A 22,972-nucleotide genomic window follows, 5' to 3' on the forward strand; every position below is an offset into this window, starting at 1 on the left:
CATTTTTGGCATCATATCGCTGAACTATGACCCAGATAGAGACCCAGATCGTGTTCCTTTTCTCAATGTTCTTTGAAATGACTTCCTTACAAAAACTCCTGAAAGGCATGTCATAACCAACAGGCCTGGGGAAAATGTGCTTATCGCTTGTGGAGACCATATAGTGTAGTGGGTAACAACAGTGTGTCCCTTGTGGAAGATCAGGGGTTGAGCCCAATCCATGCAAGCACTCTGTACTATACCAATAAGGATCCCTGGGCAAGATTCCTAATGCTACTTTTGCTCATCTCTGTAACTTGATTAGAATTGTAAGTTCCTCTGTATAAGAGTGCTTGCTAAATAGATTTTTTTTAAAAAGTGATGGTCAGTTCATCTATAAAAACAGTCACACTGCTTACTTGAACTGGGAGTTTGTTTTCCTGTCAAGTACACCTCTAAGAGTTAATGCTAGTGGTTTGGTCTTTATGGCTTTCTTGATTGGAAGCTCAAAGATAAAACTGGGATCAAACATTAAACCAAGGTTCCTAACAGGTTGGACATTAGAGTTGAATGTATTTTCTCAACACAGAGATGTTTGTTGTCATTAGCATGGAAAATAGCATAGCCACAGGCTAAGATCGTAACTGTATATGTGGAAAATAACAGGCTAAATAAAAGGTCTGGTGGATCCAGCTGAGAGCTGTCTGAGGCCACTGTATGTATGAACAGAGTTAAAGAATGCGGCTCTTATGCCCAGAGAATCAGCATGTTAATCATTTAGGCCTGCTTTATTCAGTCCAAAATGTGTGCTGCCTTTTCTTTGAGATTCATAAACTGCAGACACTATTTTAAAGTAACAGCGTTAAAATCTTCCAATACCAGTTTATCCTGCTGAGCTACTCATGTAAAGCTGCTGAGATAAAGTGTTGTTGATGGTAAAGTGCAGGCAGCTGTGTTTGCAGAAACTTCGAGATAAAGTAGAAATATAGTCTAGTCTTTAGAAACTAATAATAATGCCAGAATATATGAGGTCCTCAGATCAGACAGCACATTTTAGTCGCCTATATTATCAGATAAGCTTTGTTGATTTTCAAAGACAGCACTGTATTCACACAGACATATGAGACATTCAAAACCATGAACCCATAGACTACATGAATTTGTGGTAATCTGGTTCTACAGGCTATGCAGGATAGTGTGTTTTTAGGAAATACAGGGAAGTTATAAGAAAGGGATCGTAGGCTACCTATCTTCCATGCCATAAAACAATTATTTAGTTTTTATAGGTAAATGATCCCTTATCTTTTTTCCCCTAATAAATTTACTTAAAAGGCTTTATGATAAAACCAAATTTCATCCATAAAGAGACGAAAACTGGAATACACTTGCCCTTTAAGAACGACGCTATGTTACTATGGTAACGACATGTGTACAAAAATATCCGCCACATAAAAACCATGAAGAAATGTTTCTTTTACATCTTGCACATCCCTTTATGTATTTTCGAATAAAAATATACAATCTAATAATTTATGCGAATTTTGCATAAAATATATGGACTTGTGTACCACCGTTAAATAATCCTCTCAGTATAACTGGGTGTACTGGCTAGCTAGCTAGGTAATTTATCTTAGCTAACCTAGTGGCTGCAGAAATGGATAGAGAATCTGAGCAAACATCTCAAAATGACACTGAGTCCTCAATGAGCCGACACAAACCAGCTTCAAGTACAACACAGGTAAGGATTCTTTAAATGTATTCTATATTTAAAGATCCTGTAACTTCAATAGCTATGATAAAGTTGCTTATATTCAGACCAGCCTAGGTGAGTCCACAGCTGGTTGTGTATGGAAAGGCTTGGTGTAAAGCTATTATAGTAAAGAAAGTTACCATTTTTGGCCAACCTTTTGTGAAAGTGTGAAAGTTGGTTTCATTTTGCTTTTCTACATTTCTAAAGCTGTGCTGAACAGCAGCTTCATATGCATAGAGTAGGGAAAATAGACACTTGCCATATTGCCAGACAAACTTGATTTGTCTTGGACAGTCTGTGACTGAACTTCAAATGAAAGGCCCAAAATGGAAAACCATTTAAAGTCTGGTTGGATATTAAGTATATAAGGGCAAAATATGCATCTGGTATATTGTGTAGTGTTTTTCAAGTACAAAAATAGCCTTTTATAATATACTTACATTCATACATGGATGAAAACCGTAATTTTATTTTTCCAGAGGTTGTTGACATTTTAATAGCTCAATATTTCAAATTTGTATCTGATTCATTAAGATCAGTTTTTGTATTTCACAGGATATTTCTCATCTATTAGCGAGCATATTCCAAGACCTTTACACTACAGAGGTTATTGGAAAAAACACTGTTGCCAGTCTCACCAAGTCACGCAGGGGCGATAACAACTGCCATGACAAATATGTGGAAGAGCTTCAGCAGGTGTGTTTACCCTCCACTCTGACAAATGTACTTAACAGTTTCATCCCATATCTATTCTTCTTTACTCGCCCAGTAGTTCTGTGAGTTTTACTCAATGTTGTGATGGGGGATCTATTTCATTTTCACTCACTCAGAGTGAATTGCTATTGATAGGCCTTGCCAGGAAGTTCATGGCTCCCACTGGGGTCTAGCCCGGTGCAAACTTTGTCCAACAGGAACTATGCCTTTTGTACTTCTTTTGTAGTTCTTTGCAAAGGCCTGAAGACTTGAGGATGTTCATTTTCATCCACATGCTTTAGTTCGGATCGGTTTATTGGGAATGGCTTCTCTCATTTAGGTCCATTTGAAGTACAACAGGCGCATTAGAGATGCTGATATGCTGGAGAACCATATCATCCAGGCCAGGCTACAGGCTGACACTAGAGAGCATTATGTACAGGCTCAGGCCCAGGAGGTGGGGGAAGGCTACCATCACCTGGGCCTACCGCCAGGTACCTGTTCACAGACATGAGCAAAACACCTTGAATCTCCCGGGTTACATTCGTTACACTGCACTTCGGTCTGCTCTGTCTTGTGGATGCATTCAGCTTACTTTGTGAAAAGTTTGCTTAAGATTATTTTTCACTATTATCATGTTTTATTCTTTATCCGGATAGTCAAGTCGCCCTTTCCGTGGTGTGTGGACAGCACGCTGCTCAAGAGTAACAACTTGATTTGCCCCCAAGACTACATAACAGAGCTAGTTCCACTTATTAATTCACCACAAGGTAATGTTAGATCGAATTATATACAGTCAGTTTCACTGTTCTTTGTAATGAAATTCTTCAAAAAGACATTGCACCTATGTAGCCTCGATGGTTTTAGTTGTATGTGAAGCTTATATGTTTAAGCGTGAAATTAACATAGACACCAGGTTCATCCAAAACGGATCATACTTTGAATTCCCTTTTTGACCAAAAGTCTCTTCTGATGTCTTGTATCCTTTGTCCGTAATCCCTTAATGTCTTCTCCCCAGGCAAATCTAGCCCAGGCTATGCCAGGCCAACTATCTCTTACCAGAAGCATGTGTGCACGCAGCCCCAGGATGATGGCTACTCACTGATCCTGCACTCTGAGCACACAGCCCAAAGTCTGCTGGAGGAGTCGGAGGAGACTTGCACTCTGCACTCCTCGCAGGAGGCCAGCTCCACCAAGGGCAGTCCAGCAAAGGTCACTCCCTTCCAGCCGATCACTCCAGTTCTGCAAATCTGCGGCCCCTTCGCTCTTAACAGTGTACCACAGTGAGCGCACATTTCACGCTCTTCCGTGTATGCATGTCTGAAGGCACAGCTGCGGCGCAGACCTTCGCAGACGGAGAAGCTGAGCTCTCGAGATCAGGCGGAGGTCTGGACGGCCCTGCGGAAGGTCAGAGAGCGGCAGAACTTCCTGCGCAGCCCTCACTTCCAGCCCCTGAGTGGCCAGCGTGGGGGCAGCACTCTCATCATCCCAGAGCGGAGAGAGAAGGGGGCAGCAAAGGGCAGGAAAGCGAGGTGGGTCTGCCTCGGAAACAGGAGGACTAGAGTTTTTCCCAAATACAATATGCTGTAATACAGAGACAAAAAACCCAAAATGTGCAATTTCTGATTGCATTCATATAAGATAATTGCATTCATAGTTTTAGAGAAGACATTCAGGTGATGATTTCAGATGCAATGGATTCGCTCTACCATAAGGTATAAGGTATTCACATATGTGAAGATCCAGACCCATAAAGCCTTGATAATCCCCTGCAGAGGTTTACTGTGGTAAACACATTTATGGTATAGCAATGATAATGGAAATGTGATCTCATTATGCTGCAGTCTCTATATGACCTAGTCTGTGTACAGATGCATTATGTCATGATGGTGTATTTTAGCAAAGGTTTTGTTTACCTGAAGCTTGAAAATAATACCATGTTACCATACCATAGCAAACATGACTGGGGGGTTATTAATATGGCTCAAATTGCAGTCTTATCAGGTTTGAAGGCCATTCCTTTTCATATGAAGAAGGTATGCTAAAGCACACTATCATTTAAATGCACCAAATTATCACCTGTCTCTGGATTCATCTTTTTTTACAAACATGCAGGAAATCAATGCAATACTTCATTCTGTTTTCCAGTTTTTCCACAACATAAGAACCAGTGCTGAACACACTGTATAATCAGGTAGTAATAAGCTTTACTGCCTATCCGTGCTTTTAGCGCCACCACAGACTGGAAAGTTTGCATCCTCTTCACTGGTCCAGTCATTGGATTTGGGTTTAACTGCATCTCTCCTACATATAACAATATATGTCACTGGATTTACAGATTTTGATGGTATCCATTCAGGTGGGAGGTTGCTTAGTAATTGGCTCACCTGTCTTCTCTAACAATCCTAAAACATCAGTGGTCAGGATATTTGAGGATGTTGATTTAATGTTTCAGGAAGGTTGAGACAAATACTATTCAGTTTTTGTGGGTTTTATGAGTTGTGCTTGTGTGGCCATGCTTGACTAAGCCTTTCATTATACGTGGTTCCATCTTTTTCTGCAGGTACATTATATTCTTTTGTTTCTTTTTGGGACATTTGGTTTTCCTAATAGGAAAAGAGCTCAGATTTCACTCAGTATCTCCTTCAGCAGCAGCCTTGAAGCCCCAGTGCCTGTTTTCATAGCCAGCCCCCCTGTGGTCATGTTCACCGACTACCAAGTTGGACAAGTCTATGAGGTACATAGCTTATATGTGGAATAATCTATACCTGGTTTAAAGTTTAAAGGAACTATATATGAACAGGAAGGATACTGAAGTAAAAGACATTGTAGGATGTTACTGTGGGTATGTGTGTTAATAGTAATAGTATTCTATAATTACTCAATTAGAAAATATCATATAGGGTCCTCTGCTGGCAGGCTATTACCAGATCTGTGCAATTAATTCTTTCATTCATCTTTGGAACCTGCTTAATGCAATTCAGTGTTGCAGGAGGCGGGAGCCTCTCTCGGTACTACAGGTGCAAGGCAGGAGCAGTGTCTTTTTAAGTGGCTAGTTCTGTCTCCTTTAGACCACTGTGGAGCTGCGAAACACAACTGCAGCCAGTCGTCGCATACGTGTGATCCCGCCCACCACTCCACACTTCTCTGTTGGTCTAGGTGAGTGTCTGTCAAAATAGTGTGACATCTTCATCGTATCACTTGTGAAATAACCTGCTTTAAAGCATTAAATTAATTGATTTAGGTTCTCAGTAAATTCAGCTAAATTTGGGCATTTTTAAAAATATAAATGGCTTAAATAATTGCTGAATTAGGAAGAATGCTGTACAACGCTATTGCGAATATTGTGGAATTGTCATCACTTTTAGCTGCCATTTAGATGTCACATGAAAACAGCATCTTTTACTGTAGTGGAAGTACTGACACTTAGTAGTAAGCGCCTGTGATGTAGACCTCAACTGTTCCTATTCCTTCCTTTTAAATAGCATTAAAAGATCTTAGAAAATGCATATTTATCCCATTGTTGTTAGAGGGCTGTTTTTGTTCTGTGTATTAAATTTTATTCAGCCTTTGCAGGATGATAGGTGTGGCCTAATGGAGGTGTGGCCTAACACAGGTGTGGTTCCTCAGGCAGGTTCCCCGGGGAGGGGGCCACTGTGGCCCCTGGGCTGAGCTGCCAGTATACAGTGCGTTTTGCCCCTGACTCCCTGGCAGACTACGAGGACTTCCTGGTGGTGGAGACGCAATCGCCCTATCCTCTCATTGTGCCTGTGGAGGCCCACATTCCCCCGCCGATGCTGACATGTGAGTGGACAGAAGAAACCGACACGGTGGTCCCACCTAGACTCTAACACACAGTGACTGATGTAGAGGTGGTTTGAATTGTAAATTCTCTGCATTGCTTGTGTCTGGACATCCAGTGCCCCCTGTTCTCGACTGCGGTTACTGTCTGGTGGGAGGGGTGAAGTTCATGGAGCTGGAGTGCCGTAATGAAGGACAGAGTGCCGGAATGTTCTGCATCATGCCCAAGAACCAGTGGCCTGCTTCCAGCCTTCGGGTAAACAGCATACCGAGACTGTAACACCAGTGTCTTAGACCAACAAGACATCAAGACAGGAGCCTTACACCAGATAGACACAGCAGTCATTGGAGAATTTTATTTTATTTTTTACCAAATTACCGTATGCCTGACTTCGTTTATGTTTCTTGTTTTTTGTGTAATTTTTGCTTCATTATCAAAGTAGTTTAATAATTATGCTTCACATTCTAGTGATATGGCTCAATTTAAGAAGGTTTCATATGGAAAGCCAATGTGTATACCAGAATTAATAAACCAAGATGCTATGATAGAGTAGTTACGTACTACTGTTGTAGTAAAGACAGCGTTATGATGCCAGCCAGTTCTGTGCTGTATCTGTGCATTGGCCCAGTCTGCAGTGAAGGCCGTGTTTGCAGAGCAAGCTCCATTTGCCATCGGCCCCTCTCTGTTCGCCCTGCTCCCTGGCCAGACTGCTGTTATGGAGGTAAGAAAACTAGTCACATTCACACAACCAATTATTAACCACAAAAAATGACTAGGCCTTAGGTGCAGCATGACCAAATGCATGGAATTGCATTTACAAATGTGTTAAGCCATAAAATGTTGTGTTTATTGAAAGTAAGGTGATGTATCAGAGCCAGTGAAGGGTCGTTTGTGCAGTGTGGGGTATAAGTGCTGTGTTTGTTCCTGTGGCAGGTGTTTTTCTTGCCCACTGCTGCTGAAAGCTATGCTCACAGCTTCACCATCGTGTGTGACAACTGTCAGGTGAAGGATTTCACCATACAGGGTAATGTCCTGAGTCCCTCCCATGGAACAGCTTTAGTGCCAGACCATGCTCACCTGAGTCATGACCAGGTTTTTTAAAAATGGATCTAACCTGGAAGTGAAAAAAGCTCTAGCAGTGATCTCTCAGCCACCCATTACATTTACCTGACACTTTTACCCAAAGCAACTTACAATTATGACAAAATACAACTTGAGCATCAAGGGCCTTGCTCAGGGGTAACAGCAGGGCTTGAACCAGCAACCTTCTGATTACTAGTCAATTACCTTAACCACTGAGCTACTATTGTAAGACAATAGTAGGAGTGTAGAAAGGCTTTAGGACTAGAGATGGACAGCTTCAGTCCTAAACCACACTCTGTGTTTATGGGACTGGCACCCTGGCAGGTGTAGGCCAGCAGGTGGAGCTGGAGCTGGTGGAGGTGGAGGGTGAAGAGAATCCCCCTGCGCTCGAGGAACTGCGAGATCTCAGTGCCGACCACTTTGTGAGATTTGATGCGGCCAACCCACACTCCAAACTACAGAAGAGAGTTCTCATCAAGAACAAGACGTAAGCATATTGGCCTTGCTTACTTCTTAAACCACCATGTGAGCAAGACGGAGAGTTCACTGTCCCTCACGCATTTCCTGGTAATGACAGGACTTTGGTCAGTGGCTGAGTAATCTCCAGCTGAACACTGTAACACAGTTTGGTGTGTAACAGGTATTTGGAGCTGCCGTTCCACTGGCAGATTGTGAAGCCTAGCCTGCAGTCTCTACTGCCTGGGGAGGCTCCAGTTATCTCTTGCATTCAGCATCACGTTGCCACTGACAACGCCTTCAGCATCAGTCCTGTGATGGGCCTGCTGACCCCTGAGCAAGTTCAGGAATTTCAGCTTTCATACCACCCACAGGAGGTATACACATGCGCACACGCACACACACACACACACACACACACACACACAAACATGTACACACATGCATGTATACAAGCACATGTACAAATGGTTATTTAAGTTTGGTTTTAGTTTTGACTTTTTCTCTCTCTTGTAGTTGTTAGATTATCACAGTGTCTGTCAGTTGGTGATAATGGAAGTACCAGACCTGCTTAAGACTAGTGACGATGGGTAAACATTTCTCTTGATTATTTTCTCTGTCAAACGTAGGTTTACATTAAATAAGCATTTGAAGAATGATTCAGTGTTTATGGTCAAAAAAGCTTCTCCTTCTCTTTGACTTGATACCAAGCGAATCTTGCATAACAAAATCTTTCTTCTTTTTGGTTTGCAGTGAAATTCAGCAGCTTGATATGCTGTCCAGGATGAGTGATGTGGTAGTGATGGAGATGGATTTGAAGGGGTCCACCCTGCCCTATAAGATCCTGCTGGAACCATATGCCCTCCTCATACCAGGAGAGACGTACATACACACCACCATCCGCAAGCCCTTCAAAGTACATGCCATTCTGAGGCCAGCCAAAACACCTCCAGGGAGGATATGAAATATTTATTTATTTATCAATTGTTTTTATTTCTTTAAAGAATCACTATTGCCTTCCGTGTTTGCGCATTATGTGGCTCTGTCTGTCTGTGTGTGTGTGTGTGTGTGTGTGTGTGTGCGCGCACGTGCATGTTTCCGTATTTGTGTTGTGTGTTTCAGATGTGGAATCATAGCAAGTCACCGATTCGGTTTGATTGGGAGCGCGTTACTGACTGCCATGTTATTGAGGTGGAGCCTTCATCAGGTGAAATAGGTAAATGTTTAGTCAGAAAATACCTGCCATGAATTAACATCTTCATTTCACCGTATCACACTATTTTAGAACCCTGTTGATACATATAGAGTAAACAAAGTATAAAATAACGACTTAATCTTTGAATAATATATGAAATATGTTTGCATATGTATGGCAGTACATTAACAGTACATCATGGCTAATAGCTTCCACTGTGTACGTGTGCCTGCAGAAGTATTTGAGTGTGTGGGTGTAGTTCTGGTGCTGAGGGGGTGCCAGCCAGGTTGCCTCTCCACCACGCTGCTGTGTCACATACAGCACCACCCAACTCCTGTACGCTTGGCCATCGAGGCCACTTTTAAGGTGAGAGTATCTGAACGCCCTCCGGTGTGCGGTGTGTGTGGGTGCGGGTGTGTGTCCTGTCTGATCTACTATTAGAATGTCCGTCAGTACAATTAAACACAAAATACCTCATCTTTTTTGTCATCTGTATTCAATACATATCACAAAAACAGAGAATGTAAAATGTCCCTTAAGAAATGGTGGGCGTGGTCCCTTTTCTCGGTTGGTTGTCTATGGTCTCTCTCAGGGGCCACACCTCTCCCTAAGCATGCCCAGTGTGGACCTAGGTCTGCTGGAGCTGGGGCAGGATGTCAGCTCCACCCTCCAGATCAGCAACACCAGCCCTGTGGAGGCCTGTTGGTGCCTGCAGGAGGTGTCTGAGGACACAGCCAGACAGGGACAAGTAGGAAACGTGGCACTCTGCATCACCACTTCGCTCTGCATTGTCATGCATTTGTGGTCTTCTAAAGTCAGAGTAGGATTTCATGTAACATGTTTACCAATCATAGAGAAACATTTCTTTTGTTTCTGTCTTATTGGAAACACTCCATTGGAAAATACTGTAAATGTATGATTCCAGGCCAACAGTTATTCTGTGGTGGCAATAGCTCTGTGTGTGTGTGTGTGTGTGTGTGTGTGTGTGTGTGTGTGCGTGCATGCTGTGTGTGTGTGTGCGTGTGTGTGTGTGTGTGTGTGTGCTGTGTGTGTGTGCTGTGTGTGTGCGTGCGTGTGTGTGTGTGTGTGTCTGTGTGTGTCTGTGTGTGTGTGTGCGTGTGCGTGCTGTGTGTGTGTGTGTGTCTCTGTGTGTGAGTGTGTGTGTGTGTGTGTGTGTGCGTGTGTGCGCGCGTGCGTGCGTGTGTGTGTGTCTCTGTGTGTGTGTGCGTGCGTGTGCGTGCGTGCCCGTGCGTGCGTGCGTGTGTGTGTGTGTACGTGTGTGTGTGTTTGTGTGTGTGTGTGTGTGTGTGTGTGTGTGTGTGTGTGCGTGCGCGTGCGTGTGTGCGTGCGCGTGCGTGTGTGTGTGTGTGTGTTGCAGGTGAGGGTAGAACCTAGGCAGGGTGTGTTGGCCCCTCTGGCGTCCTGCAGCGTGGACGTGCTTTTCCAAGCTGTGTGCTGTCAGAGCTTCGAGACTGTGCTGGAGCTCTCTGTGCTGGATGGCACTGGATGGTGAGAAGACAAATGAACAGGGCATTCCTGAGAGGTGTGTGAGGATCCTAAATGAATTCTAAATGTTTTGACTTGTGTGTGTGTGTGTGTGTGTGTGTGTGTGTGTGTGTGTGTGTGTGTGTGTGTGTGTTTCTAGTCACCTGTCTTTGCAGGCAGATGTTCAGTCTCCTCAGGTGTGTTTGTTGAACTGTAAGCTGGAGCTGCCTAATCTTTATGTAGGAGTTGCACAGAGGGCCAGCACTACTCTCTTCAACCAGACTCTGCTCCCAGCACTCTTCACCTGGACCAAGGTGGGAAGCAGCTTCTACTACAGTACACCTGTAGTATTCAACTTTTATAGTACATGTGCAACAGTAGCTTGTATATTTTTGCAACTAAGCTGTTTCTTCCTTGAATTTTGCCACATTTCAAATTTTGTACATTAATTACAATAAATTATCTGGTTAGTTTGAGGTACAAGCCCACTCTCTTTAGCACCTCTTGTGTTTTTATAGGGTAATGTCTCTCTCCCTACGCCTGTGTCTCTCTCAGCTCCAGGGCCCACATGCTCATCTCTACTCAGCCAGCTTCACACCACCTTCTGGCACTCTGGGGCCAAACACACAAATGGAGATCAGCATATCCTTTACAGCACACACCGATGCAAGTATCCACTCAATCCTTAAACTCCATCCCTCTTCCCAACACTAACTGTCTGATTGTTATTGTTTTGTAGAGTTTGAATTGCTTATAATGTAATGCATGTCTGTGTGTCTCTGTCTGCCTCTGTGTGTGTGCAGGAAGCGTTATCTGATGTAGTTGCTCTCTGTGAGGTGGAGGGGATGGAGAGGCCCTTAGTGCTGGGTTTCTGTGCCAGAGCCAAGCACCTCAGTGTTTCCTACTCTCTGCCTGACACACACTGGTACCTATAACTAACTAACGCACCTACTCGTATTTGGCTTTCAAGTGCTTTAAAAGCTTGCTGTTCAAAGCGTACAGTAGGAAGTGTATGTGAGAGCTATCATCTTCTGCTATGACCTCAGTGCTGGTTCAGGTGGCACTAATCAACAGCCAGTTCTGCTGGACTTCACCGGACCGGAGGCAGTCCTTATTGGTCAGTCAGCCTCACGACAGCTGGTGATAACCAATCATACAGCAATTCCAGCCCCTTTCGCCATGGAGGCAAAGGTTTTCAATGGGCACTGCCCCTTACAATCAGTCAAAAGTTCTCGACATAGGTATGGTGGCCGGTCTCTCTGCTGTCTTTCTGACTTGTGTATCAACATGTGCACATGTTTGTAACTGTGTGCATATGTGTGACAATATGTGGACATCTGCATATTGTAGCAGACGCAATAATGAACATGTCATCTAATAACACCCCAGTGATTTTATCTCTGTGCTGTGACTGCGCTCTGTGCAATGCGGAAGGGGACTGACCTCTGTATATTCCAGAGACAATGTGGAATGGGTCGGAACTGTGCTCTGTGCTGTGATTTCAGACGTGCTGCTGTGAGAATGCCACTCCACGCAATGCAAGCGAAGAAAATCCAAGATGCAGAGTACGAGGGTGAGTGCAAGTCCTACATCTGTTCTGTTGCGGTGAATGGCAGATACAGGGGAGGTGAGTACTGCTCTCTGTGTGTTGTCTGCTCCAGGCTTCGTCAGCGGTCTTCTCACCCATGGGAAAGGAGCGGCTTTCCTCGCAGAGCCCCACACCGGGATGCTCGGGCCGTTTGAGACAGAAACCATCAGCATCACTGCGTTCAACAACATGTGGGGCAACTATCAAGACCACCTGATCTGTAAAGTAGAGAAAACCACACTGTTATGTACCAAGTGTGCATTCAATATTTGGACATCCTCAGGTTTTCCTGTTCGCCCATCCATCAATTGGAAATACAACTGCATACAACAATACCTGTTAGGAATAACCTAAGATAATTATTATTGTTTCCCATGGGCATTAAGGATGAGTGTTAAGATTTATTGACAAACGAAAGAAAATAACCGGATGCCATTTCTGTGAGGTTGGTGATCTGGATCCGACACTCATTCCAATGAGGCTATCTGTGAGAGGCTGTCCTATCTACTTCCAGATGATTGGACAGCAGCCTTACAATCAGAACCAAGGACCAATCATACGGTGAAGATTTCGATTTCCTCATCTCTAATTGGACAACCACAGATCAATATATATATATACATGTGCACTTAATCATATGTTACAAAATTCCTAAAAGGTATATTTTAATGTGGTTCTTTTCACAGATTTGGCTCTCACGTTTCAGGAGGAGATACAGTGTCTCGCCCACTCCGCTTGAATAACATCAGTCCATATGGTAGGAGCACACATCATGCTCCTTTGTAGATTTCTTCAGACCAATTTGCATACAACAATACTCCAGTAGTTTAGAACACATTGCGTGTAGTAGTATTTTATTTTTAAAGCAAAATCTGACGTGTTCTTCGTTCCTCTCCGTAGATATCCGTATTGACTGGCTGACCCACAACAAGGAGACTGCAGACAGGAAGTTGATTGACTTAATGGTGTCATACGGCGAACCCTTTCCCCTTAGAGACACAGATGGAAACGAGGTTGTCAGGGGGCTGGGCTCTAGTGCGGCACTGGCACCCACACAGCATCGATGCCACACGCCCAGCACGGCTGGCAGCGGCTCATCTCTCAAGACCAAATCAAGGGGGTCGGTAAGCAAACATTTGAAGCTGATGTGTAATAAAGGAAAGGTTTGTTTTAAATGGATTGTGCTGTACAATGACTCAGCCTCTCAGACATGTTTGCTTTTGTAGACACGTCATGTAATCTTTTCATGCACTTGCAAATCATACTGCCTAATTTCTGGAACTGAACAGACTAATCTGAGACTGAGATCTGTATTATCAAATTAATATATTTATGCAGCAAAACTTCTTTAACGATTTCAGGTCCTGAATGGATCTTGTTGTGATCTTCATCCAGTTGTTTGTGCGCTTTCTGTTTGTGGGCCATAGGACCATGAGGAAATGCATTGTTATGAACAGGAGAGAGATGCTCTGGTATCATGGGCTCCGGCGAGGAAGCTTTTATCTGTGTGTATTCAACCTCATGAAGGAACTGTGGCTGATTACCCATACTGCATCACTCCCCAGCAGATAGTGAGTGCCCCCTACAGGACAGGCTGGTTGGCAGTCATCCCCCAGTTGTTTCTGCATGCTATATATCAAATTTAAAATAAAAATTATTTTATATATGTAATATTTTCATTGCAGGTAGTCCCAGCAGGGGGCAGTAGCACCATCCATGTCTCTTTTACCCCTATTACACTGCTTGATCCAACTAGTGAGCACACGTGCGTTGGCTACGCTTTCGGCTTCATGTCACTGGACTCGAAGGTATACTAGTCCCCTTTACATCATCCAGTTAAGCCTAGAAGTACAAATCTCAGCAGTACTAATGCCTAATGCTGTCATCCAGGCGGCAGAAGAGCTTCTGGGTAATGTGTCTCGAGCTCAAGGCCATGAGCTGGAACCCTTGAGACTAGACCTGCAGGCGCATGTTAAACCAGCCACGTACGACACACTGCTACACACATAAACACCTGTGCTACACACACCACCAAACTGTGAGTCTAGTGTTGGAGATATGTGTGTGCTATACCTAAACAGATTTCCTACGGATGACCTCACGTGTGGTGAGGTAACCTTTTGCGTAATATACTTCACTAGAGAGCTGGATGAGCCGTTTTAACAGGGTAAAACGATGTTGTGGTTCGCAGTGTGACGGTGCAGATGGGCGAGGATGAAGAGGTGCTGCAGTTCTTTGCAGCTGCCAGCGATTTACTCGATGGAGACACACTCAGACAGGTGCCCAAAAAACCAAACTCTTCAAATGTGTGTGTGTGTGTGTGTGTGGTCTGATAAAGGGGGATCTCCTTGCTGTGTCTGTTGCAGGAATGTATATTGGAGCGGACGCTGCAGCTGGGTAACGGTACTGACATGCCTCTGAGCATCAGGCTGCTTGTGCAGCCACCATTCTCCGTGATGCTGCCCAGCCAAGACAACGCCCACACGGCCAGTTCCAGCCCCCGGTTCCACCCACACAGACCGCCGGGCTCAGCCGAGAGGCCCGCAACACTGCTGCTGCAGCCCAAACGCAACATGAGGGTGTGTAGCCACATCATATGCACGCCCGCACACACACACACACACACACATTTATGAGGCATAAATAAACAATAAATGAAAGATTAGATGCTCTGCTCTGGCAATTTTGGCAGGTAAAGGTGGCCTTCCATCTTTCAGCATCCATCCTGACCTATCAGAACCGGCCTCTGGAGGAAGTCCCACCCTCTGTGACCCTGCTGTGCAGCGAGGAACGAGGAGGAGGAAGGATGTGCTTTGAGCAGAGCCTGACCATCCAGTACAGCAACAACACAGCGCAGGTAGCCACAGTGTAGGTTATAGGAATCTTATAGAAAAGGATAATACAGTATGTGGTAGTGAAAGTCCTCCGGGCCTTTTCCTGACTTGCTGTTCTGTTTTGAGACTGTACCCATGGCCGCTTACCTGGGGCTACCCATGCTGCACCTGTCCTGTGGCAGCGTAGACTTTGGCACCTGCTATGTGGGTCAGACCAGAGTCAGAGAAGTGTACCTCTCTAACCAAGGCTCCTCCGGCAGTGCCTGGACAGCACTGATTGGTACAGGGACACAAATACAGCACCACCGTGCCGCTCCTTAATCAGCCTTTACCTAATGAGCGTCTTATTGAACATTTGACTGTTGTTGCTGTTTTTGTGCAGATGCTGGTGAGGGCAGCGATGCGTTCAGAGTAACTCCGCAGCGAGGCACGTTAACGTCACCAGAGTACTCTTACTCTGCCTGTAGACAAGCCCTGGAGATCAGCTTCACAGCCAGGTACCTAACCTGTGACCCACCCCTGAAAATCTCCCATTCTACACTCTCAGACCAACCTTTGAAATGAATATTCCAGTACAGATTCATTAAACTGAGCTGCAGTGTAGATGTACAGGCATGCATTAGGTTTTAACCTCTGCCGCTGCACACGCTGCTGAAGGTTGGTGTCTTTCACAGTGCCCAGAGGGCATTCCAGGCTACGGTTATCGTGCAGGGGATTCTGGGAGAATCTCGTCTAAACCTGCATGTTCAAGGGATGGGATCCTTCGATGAGAGATACGCATTATTGACACCAGATTCCTGATAAAAAACAACAATAAAAAAACCTAAAACAAAACAAACAAAAAAACATACTTTGAATTTGTTATTTATTTAAAAGAGAAAAAAACAAAAACAACCACCACCACTGCCATCTATAAAAGGATTTCTTTCTGTTTCATAGAATTAACAAAGTCCAGTCACAGTGAGAGCTGTGGAAAGAAGGGATTTAGCTCTTCAGTTCTCTGGAATTGTTCGGAAGAGCCAACAGGGAATTCCCCTTTAAAGAATGTTCACAGAGGCAGATTACAGGCCAGAGGGGAAGGACCAGCCAGAGAAGGCTTCAGCTAAGCACAGCTGGCTGTTTGACGTCAACATTCGAATCTGCCAATCAAAATTTAGACTTATTTAGACATCTTCAGATAACCTCATATTTTGGCCACACTTCTGTTGTTATGACTCATGTCATACAGATGTGTCTGTTCAGCACACCCTTCCCATCTCCAGCCTGCCGTGCGGATCTCCGTTTGTGCCTTTTCTGTGTCTCTCTTGGCTCACCAACACAGAAGATTATTAAGAAACATGAAATGTGTCCATTGTAGAACAGTGTGTAGTGCTACGCACATCTAACAGAACAGAAAGTCAGAATTGGTAGTTCTTATACTAAAAAATGCATTTTACATCTCCATGACTGGTTGTTTATATTACAAGACGAGGCACATTTGGAAGAACATGTCGAAATTATGAGTATCATAAGTTTTAGGTGCTGATCACCATACATTTAGACTAAATCTCTCCATGCAAATCACAATTCGGTCTTCTACGTGGTTCAGCCTGCAACTCTCTGACTAAGTGCAGTAGTAGACTATACTCTGACCAGGGCAGAATCTGTATCATGAGTTAGTTACTCTTCAGAAGGTTCATTTCTGAGCGTTAGGTCCCATCATTGACCCGGGTACTCGAAGACGGCAGCTGCTCCCATCCCAGTGCCAATGCACATGGACACCACTCCATAGGCCCTGAAACCACAGACCCCATGTTTACTCCATCCACATCCTTGAGCTTAAATTCACCTCAAATATCGATCTCAAGAGAGTTCCAGTACAGCTGCCAGAGCCGCTCTTCAACCCAACACTTCGATTCTTAAACAGCCAGCGTTTATGCTCCACACCCCAGTGTGGTTTGCTTACCTCCTACGTCTGCGTTTCAGCTCGTGCAGTAAGGTCACGACCTGGCGTGCCCCCGTGCAGCCCAGCGGATGACCCAGGGCAATGGCGCCGCCCTTAGGGTTGACTTTCTTCAGAGGAATGCCCAGTTTTTCAACACAGTAAACCGCCTTCGGGGTCAAATGCGTGTGTTTAGTGTGTTTATTTCTGTGAAGCTCACAGCTTTGCACAGTGAGAACATCTCTGAGCTCTGTAGCTGCCTACCTGACTAGCAAAGGCCTCGTTGATCTCAAACACATCAACATCATCAACAGTCAAACCTGTAAGCACAAAGAACCACCACATAATATAATGTCTTACACTGTATAAAAATATATCCATTTGAAAGAAAGTTTTCAAGCAAGCTCAAAACATAACTGTATAACATCAAGATGCCACTAGATAACTACAATATTTACAAAAAGAAAAGAGAAAAACTAGAAATATCTTTAATATAAACTTATATGAACTTATGAATCTTCCCCTGTGTAATACACATTGGTTTGGCAATCTAAATGAAAGTGGCTACATAAAGATAAATCAATGTTATTATTATTATTGTTGGTGGTGTTGCCTCTGTGATGCAGTTCTATGGACAGCCGCAGTCTGCCTGCGCACCTGCTTTTTGCAGAGCTGCAGGGATAGCATAGGCTGGTCCGATGCCCATCACGTCTGGGGCTACACCCACTACAGCACTGGCTCTCAGGACCCCAAGCACGGGCAGGCCCAGAGCCTCCACCGCGGACCTGCGTCCCACCAGCACCGCTGCGGCACCGTCACTCACCTGACTGGCGTTACCTGCATGCACACACACGCACAAGCACAGACTCACCCTTCCTGATCTTTACCCCGTGCTTCTACGCACAAGTAAAAAAACATGAAAGCTCACTTTCCCAAACTAAGTGTTAAGAAATAATAAAACATAGGTAGATGGGCAAGATGAAGCTACCCAAATCTTCGACTATAAAATATGTGATCCAGCAGTACTGATCCCTGTGGTCTGCGTTGAGCCCACTCCTCAGCAGTGCACACCTGCAGTGGTGCTGCCATCCTCTTTAAACGCCGGGCGCAGCTTGGCCAGGCCCTCCGCGGTGGTGCCCGGTCGGATGCCATCGTCCTTGCTGACTGTGATTGTGCGTTCGGTTCCATTCTCGTCCACGAACCTGGTGGTGATTGGAACGATCTCTTGGTCAAACAGGCCCTGCCTCTGAGCCAGAGCTGCCCTGCATGCAGAAGAAAAGACAAATCAGTGCCATATTTAACACCTTGATCGGAGCCAAGCTAAACACTAAATACTAATACTCAAGCTAATTAAGGACCGTTCTTGTCCATGACCAAGAATCTGACAATCGTGTTGAATGCTGAGAGTGTATGTATATATATCACAATATAGTGAAAATTGTACTTTTGCTGAGAGCTGAAGGCAAAGGTGTCCTGCTTCTCTCTGGTGATGCCAAACCTCTCTGCCACATTCTCTGAGGTGATTCTGCAAAAGCACAACATGACTCAACAGTGGCTGGCAAAACTCTCTTCTCGTCTGTTTTCAATGGACCCACAGGCAGCAGGTGTCCCAGTGTGGCAGATATGCATTACCCCATAGGGATGAGACAGTCTCTGGCCTTCTCATTGTCCATCAGCCTGGAGCTGACGTCCCCTGGGTTTCCAACAGAGCGCAGAGACATACTCTCCACCCTGAAAACACAGCCATGTGGAAATGTGAGGGCAACAGCCTGCTGAGCGCTGACAGGAACAGACAGGAACACATTTTTTGCTTAACTTGCCAGTATGATACATACAATGATCATAAAGTAAACTTTATATCCCAGCTGGGTTCAGTGAAGGCTGGACCCAGCTGTGGTGGGGGAGCCCAGCTCAGGACTGGAGAACAAAATTCTGCATGCCAGTAGATCTCCAGTCCTGGAGCTGGAGATCCACCCTAAGCCTTCATGGGCACTTCCGGCTTAGTGCATTTTCATCAAACATGAACCTAAAAAAGCATACAGTGCTAGACAGGTCAGGACGTTGATTAGAGAGATCAGAAGATTATTTAAATTCACAGCTTTACTGTTGAAAATGCTATTGGTAGTTTTGTGAGGTATTAATAATTTATAACTGTTAAAATAGCTTGCCGGCTGATTACTTTTGGTTTATAAAGGGTAATTAACCTACTAAATTATTCAGTCTAAAATAATTGAGTAATACAACTACTAACCCACATGCAAGACCCATATGATAGGAGCCATTCCTGATTCCACCTTAAAAAAAAAAAAGCAGTGAAAACCAACATTCAAAATAAAAGGTTTCACATTCCTGTTGCACTACATACATAACATTGTATTTACACTTGGCGTGAATCTGAATTTCTACCTGCTATGTTAAAAAGTGCTTGTAGACCTGACGAACACTGCCTGTTTACCGTGTAGACGGGCACAGTCTCAGGAAAGCCACTGAAAGTGAAAGAAACACATCTTAATTTTAAGAAATTCTAAAGTGAAGATGTTATTAGTAATGTTACTACACATGCGCGGTCACTGGTCTGACATAAGGGAGTCTGAAACAATCCTTGCACCTGAGAAACTGCGCAATTCTCGCCACCAGAGCTCCGGCTCCTGGTTGTAGTACATTACCTGCAGGATAACAGTGCAAAGGAAAACGGAAATGTTTTACCTTCATTCCTGCCACAAAGAGCCAACGAACTGCATCGACATCCATAGTCTGACCAGCTTATATGCAGCTCATGCGGACTTACCAACACAAATGTCCCCCAACTTATCGGGCGCCAGGCCCACATCCTTCAGCACGGCGCACATCACCCCACTGAGCAGTTCATCTGGCGTGGTGTCCTGCAGGACACAGCAATGACCAGGTGTCCAAACACCATTCAGCTCATTCGCTAAACTTTGACGAGTTTCACTTCTTATAACAGGCTGTGGGCAAATAACTTCTGCGCAATTATAAGATACCCAGTTTTTAGATACTTATGCCTATTGCATATTTATTTTAAGTTCTCCGTGCGCTTATGGATTGCATCAAAATTTTATGATAGGCAGTGAGACAGACAGACGGACAGGCGTGTATTTAGTTGGACACGTAGTGAGAGTCGCGGTGCAAAGGCAGGCGTGTGGTAGTGCGCCCTGTAGAGTGGGTGCGAAGTTCTCCCGGACCTGGCCAGGCCTTGGCCGGCAGTCCACCGTACCTTGAACGAGCCCCTCTTAGCCCTGCCGATCGGGGTCCGTAACCCGTGGACCACAACGATGTCATCAGGACCATCCGCGGTCCGGGCGCTGCATGTCTGAACAGAGGGGTCGGACGAGGACAGGTGTCGAGACAGCAGCTTCAGCCGATGCATAATTACGACCGAGAGCCCTTCACAGAGGAACGCTGGCGGAGTCCAGCGCACTTCGACCTCTACGTTCCTCCTTCCAGACAGCGCTGTTGTGAGTCGCTTTTTTACAGGACTTCAACATAAAAGTACCCGCATTCTTCACAGATTTGTGAAAAACGCTGCTCTGAAGATTATTTGTCGCTGTTTGGACAGAGAGTTCTGTAGGGATTCAACCAAAAGTTCAAGCAATGAGCAATCAACACAAATGAGACGAAGATAAATTCGGTTTATTTTTGAAAAATATATCAAGCGTAAATGTACTGCTTCGTCAAATTTAGTTCAGAAGACGTCCAGAGGAGGGCGTCCTGCCACCAAAATCGCTCCGATTTGGGTACCGCGTCACCATTTCCTGAAGCTCACGTTATTGCTGACATCAGATGCGCTTCTCGGTGGAGAAACGCTCAGACCTTCATGCTCGAAAGCCAGGAGCAGTGCGCAGAGGAAACTTTCCCTTCACCAAGCGTGCGCTCTGAAACCGCAGCTTTCAAAACACTCTGACTTTTCTATTTGGATTATTGTCACTGGGGAAACAAAATATTAATTGCATATTTTGGAAGCCGGACTTAATTGTCAGCACTCCTGATCTTGATCTTGACAACTGCATTTCAACTGTAGTTTCCGGATCTTACTGCTGCGGCGTCAGTTTGGAGGAGCGGAGTGATCGGATTTTTCCATTCCTAGTATTTTACCTTAAGAACATTTATTTCCCTGACCGTACACTGTTTTTTTTCTCGAACTGCTTTTCTCCAGGATGAAAACACGCCCGTAAGGTGAGTTTAGTTGCTAGTTGACAAGCTAGAGACCTGCTAAATTGCTCAGTTTGCCATTGATCCGTTGTGCGCACACAATGGCACTATACGTTACGCATTACAATACGCTCAACAATATTTGAGTGTCATTGCAAGACAAATGAACTGTCCTATTATATTTATGCAAAGGATCACGCTTTATACTATTTTTAAGCCAAAAACGAATATTGCTATTTAATTTTCTTTGACTTGCAAGAAATTACACCCTGCTCCCATTTATGGGACTAATGAGGATATGAAAATTCTCAAATATGGGGGAACCTACACTACATTTCGTTCATACTCCAGCTATATACAGACTAACGCAAAATGCTCAATTTAAAATCAGTGATGAGAGGTGCGAACCAAACGCAGTGATTAAATAAATTAGGCCGTAAGCCAAGCTTTGTCTCTACTATATGTTCGTTGTGTAGTTGTAGAAATAGAACTTCGAGGAGTAGAACTGCCTTGTAATTCTAGCTGTTATTACAGCTGTGCAGTTGTACTCCGTTATTTGCCTTCACATTTTAGGCTTGGAGTGCAATAGATTATGAGGCATTGCTAGTTTTACTATGTGGGTGAAGGTCTAGTCAGTAGTAGAGGAAAAGTCTGATCAGTGGAGGAAACTTTGATAGTGAAGGTCTGATCAGTAGTGGACAAAGCTTTGATGGTGAAAGTCTGATCAGTAGTGGAGGAAGCTTTGAGCAGAAAGGTCTGATCAGTAGTTCTGATCAGTAGTGGAGGAAGCTTTGAGAATGAAGGTCTGATCAGTAGTGGACGAAGCTTTGATAGCGAAATTCTGATCAGTAGTGGAGGAAGCTTTGAGCAGAAAGGTCTGATCAGTAGTGGAGGAAGCTTTGAGAATGAAGGTCTGATCAACAGTGGACGAAGCTTTGATAGCGAAATTCTGATCAGTAGTGGAGGAAGCTTTGAGCAGAAAGGTCTGATCAGTAGTGGAGGAAGCTTTGACCTGTACAAACTTGCTCTTTGAGTCAGAAAGTTGTCAGTCAGCTGCAATACAGTTCTTTTCCTTTATATAGTAACGTAGAGTTAGTACTAGCTGTATTGTCCAGTGAACTTTCTGAAGTCTCTCATCTTTGGAGAGCTAATGTGATTCTGTCTGATCTATGGCTTTCTTCTCTTTGTGCTTTCCTTTTTGGCTTCTTGCCATGCCATTCATGTTGCTTTCTTAGCTGTGCATATGCATAGCTATGCATTCTTCAGTGTTTACATTCAACCCAAAGTGCTTACTTCCAGGATGCCATTTACCCAGTTTGGTGGCACACTGGACCTTGGTCCTTTATTGCAGTATTTGCATTATCTATTATCTCGCATTCTGAAAGCACCAACTAAGCAACAAGGAGTACTTCTGTAATGACCAAACCTCTGTTGACCCGTAGAAGTTAGTGGGACTGTGGGTAACCCAGCCAGAAAAGAGCGGCTGTGAAACAGACAAAAAGGGGCGCAAGAGGAGGGATTCCAGTTCCAATTGAATGTGGCAGTGACGTAAAAGTGACCAATCCCAAAGCTCATCGCCATTGTCCAGATTGTGTTTCTGGAGCCAAATTCTCACCAGGTTTGTTTGTTTATTTTCATGACAGAATGATTTAAACCATTCAAATTGGTGTTGTGAGATTTTAACTTGCATTATCAGCTTATTTTGTAATAGCAACATAAACGGGAAAAGTGAGTCTATGTGCTTGTTGGATTCTTGTTGGATAAATTAACGTGTGAAGTTAGTTAACTGCAAAATACAAGCAAGTAAATGGAAAAAAAAATGTCAGTCCTTGCTTTAGATGAAAGACATCTCAAAATGCCAAGACATATACTCTTGTTGTCTGCTGATAAATTGAACTCAGAATTCAGGCTTACCCCATAGACCAGTGTCTGTTCAGGGCTTCAGAGGTGGTCTTTTTGTGCCACGCTCATTGCTGAAGCTAGCTGTACTGCTGTCTAAACTGCAGTGGAAAAACG

At 44.3% G+C, this 22,972-nt stretch overlaps 2 protein-coding genes across 4 annotated transcripts; one reads left to right on the plus strand and one right to left on the minus strand.

Annotated features, from left to right (window-relative positions):
• The first annotated feature begins 1,436 nt into the window (after window positions 1–1,436).
• Window positions 1,437–15,668, plus strand: dlec1 (DLEC1 cilia and flagella associated protein). 3 transcript variants are annotated; one of them, XM_027016187.2, is made up of 38 exons: window positions 1,437–1,717; window positions 2,285–2,425; window positions 2,763–2,916; window positions 3,082–3,192; window positions 3,441–3,634; window positions 3,749–3,954; window positions 5,036–5,159; window positions 5,494–5,581; window positions 6,053–6,226; window positions 6,343–6,479; window positions 6,853–6,945; window positions 7,158–7,248; window positions 7,632–7,794; window positions 7,948–8,140; window positions 8,280–8,353; window positions 8,517–8,679; window positions 8,886–8,979; window positions 9,194–9,324; window positions 9,551–9,706; window positions 10,337–10,467; window positions 10,604–10,757; window positions 10,999–11,109; window positions 11,247–11,368; window positions 11,490–11,684; window positions 11,949–12,016; window positions 12,105–12,256; window positions 12,477–12,592; window positions 12,718–12,788; window positions 12,932–13,155; window positions 13,459–13,602; window positions 13,717–13,839; window positions 13,922–14,016; window positions 14,223–14,310; window positions 14,398–14,610; window positions 14,724–14,888; window positions 14,992–15,145; window positions 15,248–15,362; window positions 15,540–15,668. In XM_027016187.2, exons 1-38 carry the CDS (start codon window positions 1,634–1,636, stop codon window positions 15,664–15,666), a joined length of 5,139 nt encoding a protein of 1,712 aa, XP_026871988.2. In that variant the 5' UTR covers window positions 1,437–1,633; the 3' UTR covers window positions 15,667–15,668. The 3 variants fall into 3 exon arrangements, with proteins under 3 accessions (XP_026871988.2, XP_026871989.2, XP_026871990.2); XM_027016188.2 differs by having other exon boundaries at window positions 5,072–5,159; XM_027016189.2 differs by having other exon boundaries at window positions 5,075–5,159.
• A 250-nt stretch (window positions 15,669–15,918) lies between these two features.
• LOC118241281 (3-ketoacyl-CoA thiolase A, peroxisomal-like) lies at window positions 15,919–20,250 on the minus strand. The gene is made up of 12 exons (XM_035525856.1): window positions 20,022–20,250; window positions 19,575–19,668; window positions 19,395–19,452; window positions 19,193–19,272; window positions 19,038–19,080; window positions 18,419–18,517; window positions 18,231–18,311; window positions 17,858–18,048; window positions 17,444–17,623; window positions 17,051–17,106; window positions 16,811–16,956; window positions 15,919–16,639 (listed from the first exon to the last, which is right to left on the minus strand). The coding sequence occupies exons 1-12, from the start codon at window positions 20,172–20,174 to the stop codon at window positions 16,564–16,566; spliced, it is 1,257 nt and encodes a 418-aa protein (XP_035381749.1). The 5' UTR covers window positions 20,175–20,250; the 3' UTR covers window positions 15,919–16,563.
• Window positions 20,251–22,972: the final 2,722 nt, after the last annotated feature.

The sequence above is a fragment of the Electrophorus electricus genome, chromosome 5 (assembly GCF_013358815.1).
Source record: "Electrophorus electricus isolate fEleEle1 chromosome 5, fEleEle1.pri, whole genome shotgun sequence".
Classification (NCBI taxonomy): domain Eukaryota; kingdom Metazoa; phylum Chordata; class Actinopteri; order Gymnotiformes; family Gymnotidae; genus Electrophorus; species Electrophorus electricus.